The sequence below is a fragment of the Cydia amplana genome, chromosome 10 (genome assembly GCF_948474715.1).
Source record: "Cydia amplana chromosome 10, ilCydAmpl1.1, whole genome shotgun sequence".
Taxonomy (NCBI): Eukaryota; Metazoa; Arthropoda; class Insecta; order Lepidoptera; family Tortricidae; genus Cydia; species Cydia amplana.
In genome coordinates, this window is record NC_086078.1 from 2,881,967 (window position 1) to 2,901,475 (window position 19,509).

A 19,509-nucleotide genomic window follows, 5' to 3' on the forward strand; every position below is an offset into this window, starting at 1 on the left:
AGCAACTCTTTGAATTTGTGCAGAGAAGTCTCTTTCATTTTTTCAGCCGATATTTTCAAAAATCAGTCTAGTCAGAGATTTCATCAAATCGCTTAACTGTAGAGAGAGAGAAACTGTTGTATTCTGTACTTGTTTTCGTCATTTCACTAAACCGTTCAGAGATTTAATCAAATCACCATATACCATCTTCCAGTTGAGACTTTATCATTTCACTAAACCTGTTTAGCGAAATGATAAAACTAGTTGACTTTTTAAGTTCGTTTCGTCAACTTACTGTCGTGGTTAGGGATTTCGTCAAATTCCTAAACAAATCTAGTGAAATGAAAAAGCGTTTCGCGTTTATTGGCCGATTTTGTCTTTTCACTAAACAGAGTCAGTGATTTGGTCAAATGACTGAATTTTTCTAGGGAAATGATGATATGGATTCGCCATTTTAACATCCTGCGTGATTTGATCATATCCCATAGAGATTTGTTCAAATCTCTGTTTTGATCATTTCCCTGCGACATTTACATTTCTGCAGTCAAACTTACAAATTACCAATTTTGTGCAGTACAATAAAAAATATCACATACATTGAATTTTGGCAGTACACCATACCATCACAATTTTACGAGAAAACATCTATAGGTCTCGGTGATTGGTTTACTAGGTTGGACTGCGTGGGGCTCGCTAGAGGGTCCTGCGTTAGAGATTCATTCATCTTTGCTTCTATTGTAGCCATTTTTACAGCCTCTTTGTAAGCTCCTCTCTTTTTTTTGTTGAAACGCATCTGAAAAACATATGACAAATGTGTGGTTAACTGGTTATGTCATTCTACTACATAGTTGAGTACTGCGCACAAAGCAATTATAGCTTGTTTTTAGTCTACACAGTTTCGTTGATTTGCATATCAGATGTTCTACTACGTTCAGCTGTTATCTTTGTACTTATCATAATAGACACGAATGAAACATCGTGTCATGAATACCAGCTGTGTCTACAGATTCACTGATGTGATTTGCCTCTTTCTAAAGACTTTATATGCCGAAACTGCATGTCTATATTGTCTATTACTAAATAATCAGAACAACCCACAGTTCAGGCCATCGAAAAGTAGCAGAACAGACAGAGAGTTACTTTTCCATTTGTTAGTAGAGGTGTGGATTAAAAATGCAGTCAATGAAAAATTATTATGCTGAAAAAAAAACCCAAAACATGGAATGAAATCAAAACAAGTTAAAAGACTGTTGTTCTAGTCGTTCCGCGAAAGTGAATGACGTAATTCGACACAAATAAGATGATGAATCATACGAGGTAAATGCATAAATAAAGCTGTAAAAATGAGAACTAAATGAAAAATGTACCTTGAAATCCTCTAAAAATGGACTCAAACTGTCACATGGCATTAGTGATGAGGTGGTGGAAGCAAACCATGCAACGTGGGCTCTAGCTGTTGGTGTTACGCTTAGCACTCTCCCGGGCCACCATGGAAACCCTACAACTTTACCCCAGACTATATCACCAGGCGCTACTCCCACCAATCTCGCTCCAGCACCTTCCATCTCTGTAGCCGGGAAATTCGGTACCAAATCACTTTCCCAATCGTCTGAACCACTTTCTGCAACATCCTGCTCGTTCCGTCTCTCATAAGAATTACTACTCAACCTCCTTAGACTTATAGACAGCTTCTGTTTTAGGCAGTGCTCTTTAATATCACTAAAGTAATTAATAGACTCACTTTCAGTAACATTTTCATCGCTGGTCTTTTGGAACTTGTGTTTCTTTTTATGTTTTGCTTTGTGTTTTTGTTTCTTTTCTAGGGGATCCACAGCAGGATGAGGGCTATTGGAAACGTTGTTACGGGGAGACAGAGCTCCAATATGTTTAGGTGATCTCCGTACTACTGTCTTGATTGTAATGGTGTTTTTCTTGGCTTGTTTTTTAGCTTTTTTCAATGCTTTTCTGGCAGCCTTTAAATCTGGTTTGGAAGGTTTAGCCATGTCAAATGACACACCAGAGTCTTCATTGTAGTCTCCAGTAATGGGCGGTATTTTGACTACAGTGCCTTCACCTTCACCGAAACATATTTTTAATGTTCTTGCACTCTGGAACATGGATGTGAGTGAAGGATCATCCTTAGGATCTTTCTCACTGTCACTGGATACGCTGACAAATGCCATTTCCTTTGTGGGGATGTAAAGTGAACTTTCAACCTTGATACTTGACTTTTCACTACTCTTATTAGAGTTTTTAGAGGACCCTTTCATGGCGTTAGATATCTCACTCGGTTGCAGACGCGATATTCTTGGTATGAGAGAGTTGCCTTCGAGATACTTTTTCCTGGAATTTGACGGTTCGATGTTATCGTGGGCAGTGTCGTCATCGGAGTCAAGCTTCCGTTTCTTCGACACGTCCACGTTTTCGCTGTTCTCATTACAGATACCTTTACAATTAGAGCACAAGACCTTACGCGGTCTCAATCGCACCGTCATCTTTTGCTTCTGCTGCGGCTTAGCCTTGGGTCCATTTTTTTTAGGCTTGTGCGGGTTTTCGGTCGCATACTGAGGCTCTTGGTATGTGAATCTTTGACTAGCGGAATGTAGCTTATCATCGGTATTATAGGTGGATGAAGTTGATTTGGAAAACGCTGGGTTTAGACTGTATACTCCAAAAGGCAAATTACTGGAAAATAATGGGAAAATTAGCTAAATATTAAGTTTTCTTCGATAATAATCGATATAAAAATAAGCCTTAAAAAGGCCTGTACCAACCCTTTGTTAGAGTCCAAAAGTACACCTTGAAATTTCTTATTCTCTGAACTGTAGGAAACCACTATTAAATCAGCCAACGCTTCCTCAACATGCACTAATATTTGTGAATTCTTTTGAATCGTCATATCGGCTGTTGCAGCGACAGCCGCCATATTTTGTTAATATAATTTCATAGACAATAGAGTTTTAACAAAATGTCTATGGCTCTAGTGATGTGGTTGTACAAATAAATAAAACTGGTTTTTTGTGACTAGATTAAAAGGGATAACACACTATCGCACCGCACCGCGACCTTGGTGAAAAAGAAAAAGATATCTCTTTCTCGCTCTCACTTATGGGTGCGACACACCAAGGTCGCGGTACGGTGCGATAGTGTGTAACCTTAAATGTAGAACAACAAAACATTTTCATTTCATATTATCATAACAGTTCTATGGTAATTTATAACATGGATTCCATTTCATCCAATACCTCGCAAAGTTGACACGAAAAACGAGGTAATAATATTTTACTGATTTTTCTTCACACTAGCTTTACGTTGTTGGTTGTCGCCGTTGCGTTGTTTGACTTTGACAGTTGTTGATACGGTTCGTTTGGTTTGGGCCCGGCCGAGTTGAGCTACTTGCAAAGTAGGCGCTTAATATTTATTTAACTTTAGTACATATTTTCAAATTCGGAATAATAATAACTGGTAAGTTTTATATCAGAATCTTATTTAATTTGTTACGCGCTTTTTTGTATACAGTTAGCTGCTAAGTTACATAATCGTAATTGTTTTGAACCTGGAAATGGAAACAGGTATTTTGCATATGCTTAACAATATCCAAGGTCTTTGAGTTTAAAATTACATCACTGGTTTTGCGAGAAGTCGTACTACAAATAACCGTATAATTTATTCATACGATATATACTTTAAATTCAAGATATTCGCCAGTTAAAAAATACAAAATATTTTTTGGTATTTTACATGTGAAAATTTCAATTGTTACATAAAAAAAAAAATTCATCATAGTCATCAAAAACTTAGTACGCAAATTCTACTCGCATTTTGCAGGTTTTTTTTTTAACGAAATGTAGCTGTAGGTATTCTAAATTAACCTTTTTTTTTCTAGAAAATGGCATCTGTAAAGAGGATAGACATCACCAAGCCGCTCTGGGATCAGAGCACCTTTGTGGGCAGGTTCAAGCATTTTGCTTTCATCTCCAATCCTCTACTGTCCTTGGTGCCGGAGTCAGAACTGCATGAAGCTAAGGAGCTGTATTTTAAGTACAAGTAAGTAAATATTTAGATACCTACTTATCTAGAATCATTATTACTTATTCAAGTAAGTATGTGAGAAAGATGTTTTGTCTATGACAGAAAAAATGTCTTTGAGGAATATCTTCCCCAAATATAAGATAAATGGTCACTTTTACTTTATAGAAAACCCCTATAATTGTGATCAAATTGAATACATAGGTCAGGGCACACCAATTAGTTCCTTCAGGGGCACGTTTCTTAAAATAAAATGACCATCGTGGTCCGTTTCTCCTTGAGTTTATTAAATAAGCATACAAATAAAATAGGTTGGAGATTTGATGACCCCTGGCATAGGTAATTGTAACAGGTATATATTTTAACAATAATAATAATGAGATGCGAGCCGAGGACTGAGCTGGAACAAGGCCAAGACGGTTGCTCAAGGCAGAAAGGCATGTAAGGATCTTGTGGAGGCCCTATGCACATCCAGGGTGCCCTAGGACAGACAACAACAACAACAATTTTGTAACTGAAAAGGTTTATATATAATTCTGTAATAAATCAAATCACTGATCAATTTCTCTCATTGCAGAGAAGGCAAAGCACCTGCCGACACTCCGATGGACAAAGTGGTCCGAGCCAAACAGCTATACGAATCAGCATTTCATCCAGATAGCGGAGAGCTGCAGAATGTGTTTGGACGTATGTCCTTCCAAATGCCCGGAGGCTGCCTGGTCACAGGAGCTATGTTGCAGTGGTACAGGTAACACTTCACTGTTATGTTCTATACTCACCGCAATACCATTTGGCGACTGAGGTCGTAACGTAATGCTATCTCCTTTACCCTTGTTAAGACCAACCTTGAGTGAAAGAGATTGCATTATGACCTCAGTACCTGTTGCTATTGCGACTATTATGACAGCAATTATCTTAAGAGTCACATAAACCTAATCGCCATCGCCACCCCACAATTTAAGTTACACTCTACTAGAGTCTAGAAGTTTTGGTTGGCATCTGCTCTTATAAATATGGAATATTTATTGATTTGATTGATTAACAAGTAAAAGTACAATTTTGCGATTCTATAAAATAATTAAAAAAATACTTTTATCATGACTTCATGGTAGTATGTGTATGTCATATCCTCTATTTACAAATACATGGGATCTGGAATTATGGGACCCACCAGGGTCCAGTCTTAGTTTTTTTTGTAGTTGTAGTAATGTGAAAAGGTAACAGACAAGAGTTACTTTCGTGTTTATAATACTAATACAGATGTATGGACAGAAAATAAGACCAAAGTATGATCTTTGTAATGAGGAATTTTACTTAAACTAGGACAGTACATATGACTCACACTTCTTTGTTTCTGTGTTTTATATTTGTAATAATCTACATACAAAGACCGGATTTAAAGTCTTATCCGGTAAGGGAATGTGGGTAAATGTTTTCATATTATTTTCATTGTATTAAATACGAGGGGCGTTCAAAATATTCTCGGTATTGATATCTTACAACCTCTTCTAAAATTTCTTTCGTTACTGGCCGCTAAGGTTTATTCATTGACATTAAAAAAAAGTATAATTCGAACCGAGATGTTCTTTTGTTTTTCTGCAATTGCTGAACAAACATGAACATCATGTGGGAATTGACAATGTTAACTAAATTAGAACATCGATGCGTGATAAAATTCTTGACAAAACAGGGTAAAAATCAAAAAACCATAAAAGAGGAAATGGATTGTGTTTACCGTGAGTCTGCTCCTTCTTTATCTACCATTCAAAAGTGGTCAAGCGAGTTTAAACGTGGAAGGGAGAGTGTTGAAGACGACCCTAGACCTGGCCGGCCTGTAGTAGCTACTTCACAAGAAAATATTGATAAAGTGGAAAAACTTATATTGGAAGATGGTCGAGTGAAGGTAAAATCTATAGCACAAGTAACCAATATCTCTATTGGTACCGTACATGATATTATCCATGACCATCTTAATATGTCAAAAGTAAGTGCAAGATGGGTTCCGCGAATGCTGACTCGGCTTCAAAAAGACATGCGTGTAGCTTGTTGTTCCGATTTTATTGACCTGTGCGGTGAAAATCCTGATGAGGTGCTGCAAAGAATAGTTACTGGAGATGAAACCTGGGTTCATCATTATGACCCAGAGAGTAAACAAGAGTCCATGCAGTGGCACATTAAGGGTTCAGCTCATCCCAAGAAGTTCAAGGTCATCCCTTCAGCTGGCAAGGTCATGGCCACGATATTTTGGGATTGTGAAGGAGTATTACTGATCGATTATAAAGAAAAAGGTGTAAATATCACAGGACAGTACTACGCTAACATTCTACGTCAATTAAAGGATGCAATCAAAGAAAAGAGGCGAGGAAAGTTAACCAAAGGTGTTATGCTTCTGCATGACAACGCCCCCGTCCATACTGCTCATATTACCAAGGCAGCTATTGTTGAATGTGGGTTTGAAACTGTTACTCACCCACCGTATAGTCCGGACTTAGCCCCCAGCGACTTCTTTTTGTTCCCCAATCTTAAAAAGGATCTGCGTGGAAATAAATTTTCCGATGATGAAGCATTGAAGGCGGCAGTGGAGGAGCATTTTTACACCAAAGATAAAAAATATTTTTATGCAGGATTAAAAAAAATAATTGATCGATCTTTTAAGTGTATGAACATAGGGGGGGAGTATATTGAAAAATAAAAATATCAAACTTTTCGTACTTGTTTGTTTTCATTCTCATACCGAGAATATTTTGAATACCCCTCGTACAAGTTACAAGCTTTTGAGAAACGGGCCCCAGGAGTGGTGAGTTTCAATTTCTGATCAGTTTTTGAGACTTTAACCCAACGCCCAACCCAACTTTTACGCGTGCGGCTACAGACAGCCCAATATCAACCTCCGTGCATTCAGATAAAGGTTTACGATGGCGTTCAAAGGTTAATAAAAAAAAACACTGGCCACGAAGGGTTCCGTACCATTATCTAGCGTTTTTAGTATTTGTTGTTATAGCGGGAACAGAAATACATCATCTATGAAAATTTCAACTGTCTAGCTATCACGGTTCATGATATACAGCCTGGTGACAGACAGACGGACAGTGGAGTCTTAGTAATGGGTCCCGTTTTTTGTTTTCCCGTTCGGTACGAAAGCCTAGGAAAATTGTAGTAGGTTGGTATATAATTAGAACATCAGATGTCAAAACCTTATCTTATTAGCTATGTTTATTGGGCAATATAGCTTGTTAATACAATTATCTTGAGATATAAATATCGATTAAATTGTGTATTGATTCATAGGTACCTACCTAATTTATGCCATATAAGTATTATGGTATGGGTCATGTTATACAATAATGTGTTTTGATTCAAGGGCAGACGACTTATAATCGTAAATAACAAAGATGAAGAAACAAAGTCCAGTGAATGTAAACATAATTGGATATTCATGAATTTAAAATTAGATCATACGTAAGATAAGAAACTGACCCATAAATTCCTTATCATATGTCGATATAAGGATGTTTTTATATTATTTATCAATAGAGGTCATATTATGCAGTTAATAGGGTATTTGACTACTAGTCAAATCAGTTTCTTTTTTCGAATTGTCAATACGATTTTGCTACTATCTATCTAATCTATCTATCTATCTATCTAATACCTTTAAACGAGCAATTTTTGTTTATATATATATATATATATATATATTTCGGGGATCTCGGAAACGGCTCTAACGATTTCGATGAAATTTGCTATATGGGGGTTTTCGGGGGCGAAAAATCGTTCTAGCTAGGTCTTATCTCTGGGAAAACGCGCATTTTCGAGTTCTCATATGTTTTCCGAGCGAAGCTAGGTCACCCAGATATTGGAATTTATATGAAACACTAGCATGTGACGTCACAATCAAATTACCTACTCTTTATAGTTTTATACGGGTTTTAAAATAGAAATTATGTCTAAAAATAACTGCTGTCTACGTTTCTCCATTAATCTTTTGGTGCTTTATTTCTTGCATGGTGTAAAATAATTTATTTTGAATACAGTCAAATACCCTAATACATTATACTTACTTATATTTGTCGTTGGATATACCAAATAGCCCAGAATTTAATGCCTTATATACATTTTGCATGTCAGCTGATTTAAATAAATTTGGCATCTGTACTAAAAACGTTTGCCAGGTGATTACTTACGTATTTAGAAGGTATTATTATCATAGTAGGTATTTTTAAAATGCCGGGGCAAGTCTAAAATGGTAATGACATACCTAGTAGTATTTTTAAAATTACCCTGGCCCTTTTAAATCGTTAGTCAAGAAACTAATTATTTGTATGCCAACCGGTAAAACATAGTGTTCAAATGTATATTATTACCTATGTTTTACAAATAAATCATTCTGATTCTGATTCAAGGGTACCTATGCGGTACACGAATTAAATCGCGACTTGTCATTAAATATCTGGAAAAATTAAAATAAGTCTGTTCTAACTTCCTCGTGTAGATTTTGTTAAGGGACCTCAGATGTATTTATCCCGTTCAAATAATGTATTAGAAAATTAATTAAGAACACATCCAAACTTTCTATTTTGCAAATGAAAAATTTCGTTCCCCATATAATATGTGTTTTTATGCGTAAAATTGCGCAATTGGAAGACCGAAGATTCTAAGCGTACTTTTCTTTTTTCAGAACAGGCACAGCCATAGTATTCTGGCAATGGGTAAACCAGTCGTTCAACGCCCTAGTCAACTACACCAACCGCAATGCCAACTCGCCGCTCACAACAACGCAGATGGGCGTTGCCTATGTTTCCGCCACGTCCGCCGCAATGGCAACGGCGCTGACTTTCAAGTTCGTCGTTCAGAAGCGCGCTAAGAATCCTATCTTAGCGGTAAGATATTTATCACCACATAAGACAATGTTATCACACCATCATCACCACACCATCACTATTATAATAAACTATACGAATCGCAACGCCAACACGCCGCTCACAACAACGCAGATGGGCGTTGCCTATGTTTCGGCACGGTTGCCGCAATGGCAACGGCGCTCACTTTCAAGTTCGTCGTTCAGAAGCGCGCTAAGAATCCTATTTTAGCGGTAAGCTATTTATCATACCATCACCATACCATCACTTATCAAAATATAAGACAATCTTACCACACCATCATCACCATACCATCACTGTTATAATAAACTATACGAATAGCAACGTCAATTCGCCGCTCACAACAACGCAGATGGGCGTTGCCTATGTTTCGGCCACGTCCGCCGCAATGGCAACGGCGCTGACTTTCAAGTTCGTCGTTCAGAAGCGCGCTAAGAATCCTATCTTAGCGGTAAGATATTTATCACTTATCAAAACATAAGACAATCTTACCACACCATCATCACCATACCATCACTATTATAATAAACTATACGAATCGCAACGCCAACTCGCCGCTCACAACAACGCAGATGGGCGTTGCCTATGTTTCGGCACGGTTGCCGCAATGGCAACGGCGCTGACTTTCAAGTTCGTCGTTCAGAAGCGCGCAAAGAATCCTATCTTAGCGGTAAGATATTTATCACTTATCAAAACATAAGACAATTTTACCACACCATCACCATACCATCACTATTATAATAAACTATACGAATCGCAACGCCAACTCGCCGCTCACAACAACGCAGATGGGCGTTGCCTATGTTTCGGCACGGTTGCCGCAATGGCAACGGCGCTGACTTTCAAGTTCGTCGTTCAGAAGCGCGCATAGAATCCTATCCTAGCGGTAAAGATCGGTTTTCCTATGATAGCGGTGCCGTCATATAGTCTCCATATGTTATAATAGGTTTTGTAAAACTCTGCAGCTATGGTTAACGGAACACTGTTTCTATTCCGTTACAGACTTCCTCGAGACTAGTAACTGCAGATTTAACAAATATTAGACAAAAAATATGGGTTGTATATAGATGTAAATAAGTTACCTAAGTGCATGTTGAGTTAATGTATCTCCATTTTGTTTTGTGCATGCTGACAATTGAACGAATGTATTTTATTAATTTTATTATTTTAACCTTGACATAGCTTCATTTAATATTATTTGTCATTGTTGTTCTTTTATGTGAACTTTCCAAATGCTAATGATAATTCGTGATGTATAGTTTGATGGTATGATTTATAAGCTTGATAATTAGTGTTTAAGGCTGAAATATTTGCATGCCGTTATTCGGCTGAATTATGTCGTGACCTATAAGAACTATTTAATATCTGTTAATTACCATAATTCACGCAAATTAACGATATCTATCTATCTATCTAAATAATACGGCTAAATATGGATGTCGTAGTATTTGTATGGAGACTGCCGCTATATGACGGCACCGCTATCCTAGGAAACCAGAGCATATGGCATTTATTATCATAACATTGTCAGTAGATTTGAGTTCGGTTTTCGTTCTTTTGGTTTAGATGGACAACTGACTACATGGCATTTGGCCCTGTAAATATAATATAGTTATTTGTACAACAAGAGATCAAAGTTTGATATTTCTTCGAGTGCTTATTTTGAGTCCCGTGCAAGCGAAAGATTCTATAATAGATCTAAATCTAATTTAGAATCTTGAGCGTAGTAAGGGACTCAAAAGCGCACGAGATGTAAATAACTTTGATCTCGTGTAGTTCACAAAACTTTTCACCTCAGCAGTGAGAACATATTAGAGAACCCGAAAAATGTATTCCTTCTTCATCACTTACTTATTCACTCATGTTTTCTTAAGATATACCAACAATTAAGTTTTCACCTCAGCAGCTCAAACAAGGGTACTTTGCTACTTAAAAACAGTGAGCAAAATCGCATTTTGCTCACTAAGTGAGCAAAATCGCTTTTTGCTCATTTTGTCTTATCAGTGAATTTTGCTCACTGTTTTTAAGTAGCAAAGTACCCTTGTTCGAGCTGCTGAGGTGAAAATAATTTTTTTTTAGTTATGTAACACGATCAACGATCGTTTTATTTCCAGAGGTTCGTGCCTTTTGTAGCCGTAGCGGCCGCCAACTGGGTGAACATTCCGTTGATGAGGCAAAACGAGATTTTAAAAGGTGAGATCATAACAATAGGGGGTATTAATTCAATGTTCTGCCGCCAGAGTGCAGCACTTACCACTCATCGTAAACATTCGTAAACCATAGAGTGACTTATACATACTGTGCCTTAATCTGTTTTCATACATCAAGGCGGTTTGTTTACAAAGGGCCTACCGGGAAACGCGAAAATCGAAAGCTACGCGAAAATTGGTCGCTCAGTAGGTGCATAGAGAAATATAGTAAGACAAGAGTGCTCACTCCATACATCAGTTCAGACTATTAATTTCAGTATCTACATCTAGCATCGAGTAGCGGAACTATCAGTACTGCTACTTGACAATAGATGTAGCACCGACCGGAAAGTCTTATCTCAACAGCATAAGACTTTCCGGTCGCTGCTACATCTATTGTCAAGTAGCAGTACTGATAGTTCCGCTACTCGATGCTAGATGCTAATAGTCTTTTTGGTACTAAAACTGATCTATGGTAGGTGTAAAAAATCTATAAATCAAATGCCGCAATGTAACGCAAATCTCACTGCGGTCTAAAATGAAAGGCTAATGCTACATAATAATATTATGTTGCAGGTCTGGAGGTCTCGGATGAGAACGGCAAAATTATCGGCAAGTCTCAACTAGCCCCGGCAAAGGGGATCTCACAAGTGGTTACTTCTAGGTAAGTAATGTTTCATATGAACCACATCTTGACAGTAGAAAAAGACGGCAAATTTCAACTAGCCCCGGCAAAAGGAATCTCACAAGTGGTTACTTCTAGGTAAGTAATGTTTCATATGAACCACATCTTGACAGTAGAAAAAGACGGCAAATTTCAACTAGCCCCGGCAAAGGGGATCTCACAAGTGGTTACTTCTAGGTAAGTAATGTTTCATATGAACCACATCTTGACAGTAGAAAAAGACGGCAAATTTCAACTAGCCCCGGCAAAAGGAATCTCACAAGTGGTTACTTCTAGGTAAGTAATGTTTCATATGAACCACATCTTGACAGTAGAAAAAGACGGCAAATTTCAACTAGCCCCGGCAAAAGGAATCTCACAAGTGGTTACTTCTAGGTAAGTAATGTTTCATATGAACCACATCTTGACAGTAGAAAAAGACGGCAAATTTCAACTAGCCCCGGCAAAGGGAATCTCACAAGTGGTTACTTCTAGGTAAGTAATGTTTCATATGAACCACATCTTGACAGTAGAAAAAGACGGCAAATTTCAACTAGCCCCGGCAAAGGGAATCTCACAAGTGGTTACTTCTAGGTAAGTAATGTTTCATATGAACCACATCTTGACAGTAGAAAAAGACGCCAAATTTGAAAAATGTAGGCGCGAAGGGATATCGTCCCATAGAAAATTTGAATTTCGCGCCTTTTTTACTGACAAGATTTGGTTGACCATCTATATATTCCTTCGTATTTTCACGCAACCTTACAAACGTGTCTTGCTAATGCTATTTCAGTCAGTCACGGTACAAAAAGTAGGTACTGACCAGGGATGTTGCGGATGCCGATTTTTTGACATCCGCGGATGCGGATGCGGATGCGGATTTTTCGAGGCTCACATCCGCGGATGCAGATGCGGATGCGGATGTCAAGATAGGTACATAAAAAACGTCAAATATTACATTTTAGTAATTTTTATTTCAAAAAACCGGCCAAGTGCGAGTCGGACTCGCGTTCCAAGGGTTCCGTACAATAAGTCCCACTCACGCTTGACTGCTAATTTCTAATAGGTTTTTTTGGCTAATTACTAAATTACCTAGCAGTCTAGCACTTCCGCCGATGCTAAGACGTTCCTGTACCGACCTGTTCCACATCCGCATCCGCATTAAATCCGCATCGATTTTATGCGGATGCGGATGCGGATGCGGATGTTGAAAATAATGCGGAAGTTCCGCGGTTGCGGATGCGGATGTTCGCAACATCCCTGGTACTGACATTCGCAGAACTAGCATAACAAATACGAAGGTTTCTGAGAAAATACATGGAAAACAGTTTTACGGTTCTTTGCCCAAATGGATCATCCATTAATTACATCACACAAAATTTAGATTTTTTAGACCCCTTCTCCCCCTTCTCACACTTTTTCATAGGAAAGAAATAGGTATATATTACGTACTGTCAACCTTGGCATGACCCGCATGCGAGTCTCATTACATTGTGTTATTAATATTAAAATTTGATCGGTCGACTGAATTGTTGTAACCTCGATGGTCCGCAATGTAACTAAAATTGCATGCGAGTTCGCGCGCCGTCTAAATGAGCCATTGTAACGTTTTTCCGACAAACGGTTTGGTGCAACCACTGACAATCCAACCTCTAGACTGAGCTTAGGCCAATTCTTTCATGAAACCGATGCTGCCAAAAATACGGGGGTGCGGGGGGACGAGGTGAGCGAATCCCGTGCCGTGATTGGTCCGTTCAAATACACGGACCAATCACGGCACGGGATTGACTCGAAGATGGAGTAACGCTACCGTATGTGTGGCAGAGGGGGTAGCGCGACTATGCTATGTCTAGAGCAGGGGGGGGACACTAGGAATGTAGTTAACGTCAGTAAAGATGCAGGCGATTTCTATATTTTGCCCCCGACAACATACTATTGCGTAAAGTTGACTTCCGATTACACAAACTACGTCACCAGATGTCACTATAAAATTCATATAATTTTAGTGGCATTAATATTAAAATTAAAATAAGTACGAATTAATATTTTTAATTATTATAATTTTCAATTTATTTTGCGAAAAAATAAGAGTTTTGTTAAAATGTGATTTAATTATGCTGTTTGTTTATGCTGGCAACACTTGCATATCCGCCAAGACCATAGAGGTACAATCATAATTATATAGATGAAATGGGCGAGGAGCCAGTTGACCGAACGAGATGCACTTATAGAACTTTTAGTATGGAGTAGCAGAGAAAGCGCTTTTTGAAATAACCCGACCAAATTACGTAGGTTATGTTTGGTAGGTTGTCAGGAACGTCAAAAAGTGTTTTTAATTTGGTCGCATCACGTATGTTCTGTCCCTCACGGGCGCACGCGTATAGCTCATCTAAGTATATAATACTAGGTATATGGCCAAGACATGCAATTTTTTAGCTGTCACTGGAAGAGCGTAAATTAAAAATATTTTAGTGATGGTTGAGCTATTTTCTTCGTTATGGTGCTGGAGGAAATTAGATTATAGCCCGAATGAAAACACATGCCTGCCCTGCCCTGCCATGCCCTGTTGTGAAAACCTCCAGAAAGTGCTTTGAGTTCTGTGTTATTTTGTGCAATATGGACGCTATTTTAGAGTAATTTTATTTCGTGGTAGGTATCTAATAAGTACCTACTTTTGATAAGGCACGCCACTATCGATAAATCTGCTACAATGCCTAGACTATTATTGTGTTGTGCGTAGTAAATTATTCATATTTTCTTATTAACATGTATTTTCTTGTGTGTGAATGCTTTTTCACCACACTCGCTTTCTTTTCTATTGTTTACCTAAAATTGTACTTTCCTAGCGATAATGTGATGTAAAACATGTATGCAATAAACATATTGAATTTAATATTCTGTTTTTTTCTTTATTCCATTATTGATAACATTAACCTTTTCCACATAATGTTAGGTCTACTTGGGCGGTTTACAAGTACATTTGTTGTTTGATTTCTTGTAAATAATTAAAGGTTTTTGTTACAAGAAACCAAACAAAAAATGGACTTGTAAACCGCCCGAGTAGACCTAATATTATGTGGAACGAAAGTACACGTATGGATGCATATGTAGTTGTGCACGCACACAAACATACTTAGTATCGGCGGAGAATCAGAGATGGCTCTTTCAAATGAGTTTCCATAAAATGCTTCAAGAGGGCTCTCTTTACCTATATACTTACTTTACTCTTTGGTCTAGAGGTTGGATTGTCTGTGGGTGCAACTGACCCCCATTCTTCACCAACAATTATTTCATATGCAGGGCAGGCATGAGTTTAAATAAAGTTCTTATAAATTGTGATATTGACATATATAGTGATAGCATACCAGTAATAAAAAATAAATTAACTAGATACTTCATGGGTGACAATAATTCTGGCGCAGGTCAGGGCTCGGTGCATTATTGAATGTGTATTACTCGCAAAAGGTTTTTTCTTTTTTCTTCTCTTTACTTATTTTTGTAAACATAGATCATATACATATTGATCATCTGTTCTTATGCTTTGTGAACTTGTATGTGTAACTAAGTTGGGCAAAAACTTTTTATAATTTATTGTATTTCTATAAGTGAGAACCTATAATTGGCTCTGTGATTCTATTGTAATTTCTGGATATATGTAGCGCTGTTGGTTTTCCATGTACTAAAATAAAATAAAAATAAATAAATAACAATACATTCGTTTTTCCAGGATCGTAATGTGCGCCCCCGGCATGCTGTTACTCCCGGTAATAATGGAGAGGATCGAACACAAGCCGTGGATGCAGCGCATCCGCTGGGCACACGTCGGCATCCAGACCGCCATCGTGGGCATGTTGTAAGTACCTATACATTTTTACAAGCTTTTTATTAACTTGCAATGTATCTATATGTGTTTGTACGGGTCAAATCTTGCTTCCCGACTTCCAATGAAGCTGAAAATTTGCACACATATGTAAGTTGGGTGACAATGCAATATTATGATACCATCGAGCTGATCTGATCATGGAGACAGGAGATCTCTGGGACCGGTAGTAGGTTTGGTTTATGTAAGTGAATGTTGTTAGTTCTGTTTAGTTTTGGATTGAGTCTTATCTCTTTCATGTTTGCAATGTGTGTGTGTGTGTGTGTGTGTGTGATGCGTGTTACTTAAGTATATGTTTTTATTACATATCTATTTGTGAGTTCCTGTAATTGGCTCTATATATCTATTTAAGATTCTATTGTCATTTAGTTAGCTGTTGGATCTCCTTATGTAAATAAATAAATAAGTTATATCCTCCAAGACCACAGTAAAGTAGGGTAGAAAATGAAATTCCCTTTTTTTATTCCAGCCTAACTTTCATGGTACCGACTGCCTGCGCTCTCTTCCCACAAAGATGGTAAGTCAAGTTTTTGGTTCAGTACAGTACTGTATTTTCATACTGCATAGCGCTGTATTTAAAGTTTCATGTCTGAAATCTCTTTATAATTCACCGGTAAATGGGGTTGGCAATTGTCAAAGGTTTGCATAGATGGCGCCATCATAGTTTGCCGTTTTCACTAGTTTAGGTCTATGAGATTTGGCCTGAAGGGCTGGAAAAACAAATATTAGACACAATTCTATGGATTGACAGGGCAAGCTATGCTGATGCTGGCGACATCTGCTAAATACTTCGACCGGCCAACCCCATTGTGGATATTGTATTTGTGACAACGTTTAGACACATCCAAAATATATAAATACTTACCCTAGCGTCATCTACAACAATTATAGAAGACGTGTTGTACAAAGGTTAACACTCTATCAATTTATTTTCTCATATTCCTGACAAATACTTCACATTAAAATTCGTTTTTATATCGTTAAATTCCGTTGTACGTTAGTACTAAAAAGCAGATTTTACACGTATGTTTGATAATTATTAATTTGTTTCAGTAAAATCTCAACGGACACCATAAAACGCTTCGAACCCGAGAACTACGAGGAAATTGTGAAGAATACGGACGGCAAACCTCCCCAATACGTATACTTCAACAAGGGCCTGTAAGCCGTAGCTGTAAGTAGTTGTTATTATGTAAAATACAGTTGGAATCTTGTCTATGGACACAATAATATTTTATGGAGTGAAACTAGGAGGTAGAAATGTAGAAAATTTGAATGTCAGCTGGCCACCCTAAACTAAAAATGAATTATATTCACCTATAAACAGAATTCATTTTAGTATAAGGTTTCAATAACTGGCCAGCCTTCAATAACTAGTCACCTTATACTAAACTGAATGCTGTTTATAGGTGAATATAATTCATTTTTAGTTTAGGGTGGTCAGGTATTAACAGGTGGTCAGTTACTGGCGAATTACCCTATTTCGACAGGCTTGATATTGCGTGTTTATTGTGGCAGTCACGTTCTATATAATAAAGTACAGTGCGACATAAAATAGTATAAATTAAAGGAGGGCGCCACTTTCTAAGTAACTGTCACATTTTTGACGTAAAATGCTTAAACATGGCAACAATTTATTTATAGTTCGTTTTTTTTAGCATTAGAAATAAGGTAAACAATCTTGATGTGTTTTTTAATTGAAAAACACATTTTAAAAATAAGTTACGGCAAATATGTAACAATTATGAATCTAATACGATCTTTTATAGTCTTCTGCTTTCATAAGTAATAGTTATTGATTTTTAAGAAGTGTTTTTCAATTAAAAGACATCTCAAAATCGCTTACCTTCTTTCAAGTTCTTTCTAGGTACTAATCTATGTCGCACTCTATGTAAGTGATTGTTACGCATTACACCTTGGGTGAAAATAAATAAACGTTTGTAAAAATGGAAGAAGTTCAGTGTATTTAGTAGGAAAAAGATAGCTTTGAGAATCATCTTGAGGATTTTTTTTCACTATTAATGTGGCCATAGACAAGCATATAATAGTTATTTACAGTACTTATGGGGCTACTTTTCCGCACTAGTGCGTAAAATAGCATTTTCGTGCGTATGTCGAAACTTTAAAGTGCCATATGTACTGTAAAACGTTGTTCGATACACGTGCGAATAGGTAATTCGCAACTCGTGTCGATTTAAAACACTCCCTTCGGTCGTGTTTTAATTTATCGCCACTCGTTTCGAATTTCCTCTTTTTCGCACTTGAATCGAAAATAACTATTTCGATACAAGTGCGAAAAAGAGGAAATTCGAAACGAGTGGCGATAAATTAAAACACGACCGAAGGGAGTGTTTTAAATCGACACGAAATGCGAATTACCTATTCGCACGTGTATCGAACAACGTTTTACAGTACATATGGCACTTTAAAGTTTCGACATACGCACGAAAAGTGCTATTTTACGCACTAGTGCGGAAAAGTAGCCCCATATGTACTGTAAAAATAAAATTAGCTGTCAGTGCTGTTATGGCTGACCAGTGTTGCCATATCAAATGGGCGTAAATACTAGCTGAGTAAGCAGAAAAGTAGATATAAGAAAATTAATTAGCGTATTTGACTTGCGCTTATTTTAAATTGCTGTTAGAATTTTGTTTATTGGGTATTTTCAAAATCGAATAATCTAAGCGCAATATTTTTTTCAAGAATAATACAGAGTTTATAAAAAGAACTCGGAAATTACTTAGGTAATAATTGGATTTGAAAGTCTTTTATGTTAATTTATAGTTAAAATGATATTACCTAAGATCATAATTTACTTACTTACTTTCTCTCGTTCTTTTTCTTTTCTTTTTTTCTTTCTTTCTTTTTTCTTTACTTATATCGTTTCTCAGAAATATTATTTTTTATCGTTTTTTTTAGTAATTAAGTGTACTTATAAGCGTTATTAGTAACCAGTATTGTTTTTAAGTAAAAGGCAAAAACATTTTTTTTACCTTTCCAAAATCAATTTTTTAATATTGATCACATCTTAAATTATTATTTTAAAGTTTATTTTGGAGTTTCTTTGTAGGAATGTTTATTTTTGCGCTTTATTTTTTCTCTATATTGAAAACAATACATTCCGATCGGTATTACTTAATAAAATATACAGTCTGTGCTTTTATATGCATTTGCTGTTATTTTTTAAACGCACTAAGAAATTACGAGTGTTATTAAATCTATGCTACTAATTAAGGTAAGTATGTAGTATACTATTTCATGGTTGCAGTTAATTTAGGTCTGAATGTATACTAATTACTGTAATTAGTCAATTACTGTCGAATTTATAGTTCATCTATTATGGAAATAACACTTCTATTCGGTTAAGTTCCGCTATTGTATACTCATAAAACAATCTGTAGTCTTATCAAGAACTATTTAAACTAAGATCTAAATTGTGATTTATTATTACGCTCAGTTTAGTAAATATTTCTAGTCTTTTTTAGTGCTCAAAAGCAATTAGCCTATGTATTTTCCTAAAATTGTGCCATTAACACACACACACAGTTTTTAGAAATGTTTTCGATTATATCAACTTTTTGCTTTTTTTGTTAAAACGGCAAGCAAGGCTCAGACAATAAAATACCTTTAGAGAATTACTTGTATTTTTTTAATGTTCCCCTATATAATCATAGACATATAACCAATTCGTAAACCTACTTCAATTTTATTATATATCATATGATTCAAATGGGGAATATCACGCACAACTAGGGTTTGCACGACGGATCCGAAATGTATGGGAATATCCGCGGATCCGGATCCAGATCCGGATAATTTCATACATTTCGGATCCGGATTGCAAACCCTACGCACAACTCTGCGCAGGCGGCGCCACTAGCATAAACA

At 36.9% G+C, this 19,509-nt stretch overlaps 2 protein-coding genes across 2 annotated transcripts; one reads left to right on the forward strand and one right to left on the reverse strand.

Annotated features, from left to right (window-relative positions):
* Positions 1-513: 513 nt before the first annotated feature.
* Positions 514-2,920, reverse strand: LOC134651766 (PWWP domain-containing protein 2A-like). Its single transcript, XM_063506869.1, has 3 exons — positions 2,754-2,920; positions 1,347-2,664; positions 514-772 (listed from the first exon to the last, which is right to left on the reverse strand). Exons 1-3 carry the CDS (start codon positions 2,903-2,905, stop codon positions 611-613), a joined length of 1,632 nt encoding a protein of 543 aa, XP_063362939.1. The 5' UTR covers positions 2,906-2,920; the 3' UTR covers positions 514-610.
* A 403-nt stretch (positions 2,921-3,323) lies between these two features.
* LOC134651398 (sideroflexin-2) lies at positions 3,324-16,850 on the forward strand. Its single transcript, XM_063506498.1, has 9 exons — positions 3,324-3,444; positions 3,866-4,026; positions 4,586-4,756; positions 8,687-8,888; positions 11,003-11,081; positions 11,654-11,741; positions 15,469-15,594; positions 16,091-16,138; positions 16,675-16,850. Exons 2-9 carry the CDS (start codon positions 3,869-3,871, stop codon positions 16,784-16,786), a joined length of 984 nt encoding a protein of 327 aa, XP_063362568.1. The 5' UTR covers positions 3,324-3,444; positions 3,866-3,868; the 3' UTR covers positions 16,787-16,850.
* The last annotated feature ends 2,659 nt before the right edge of the window (positions 16,851-19,509 follow it).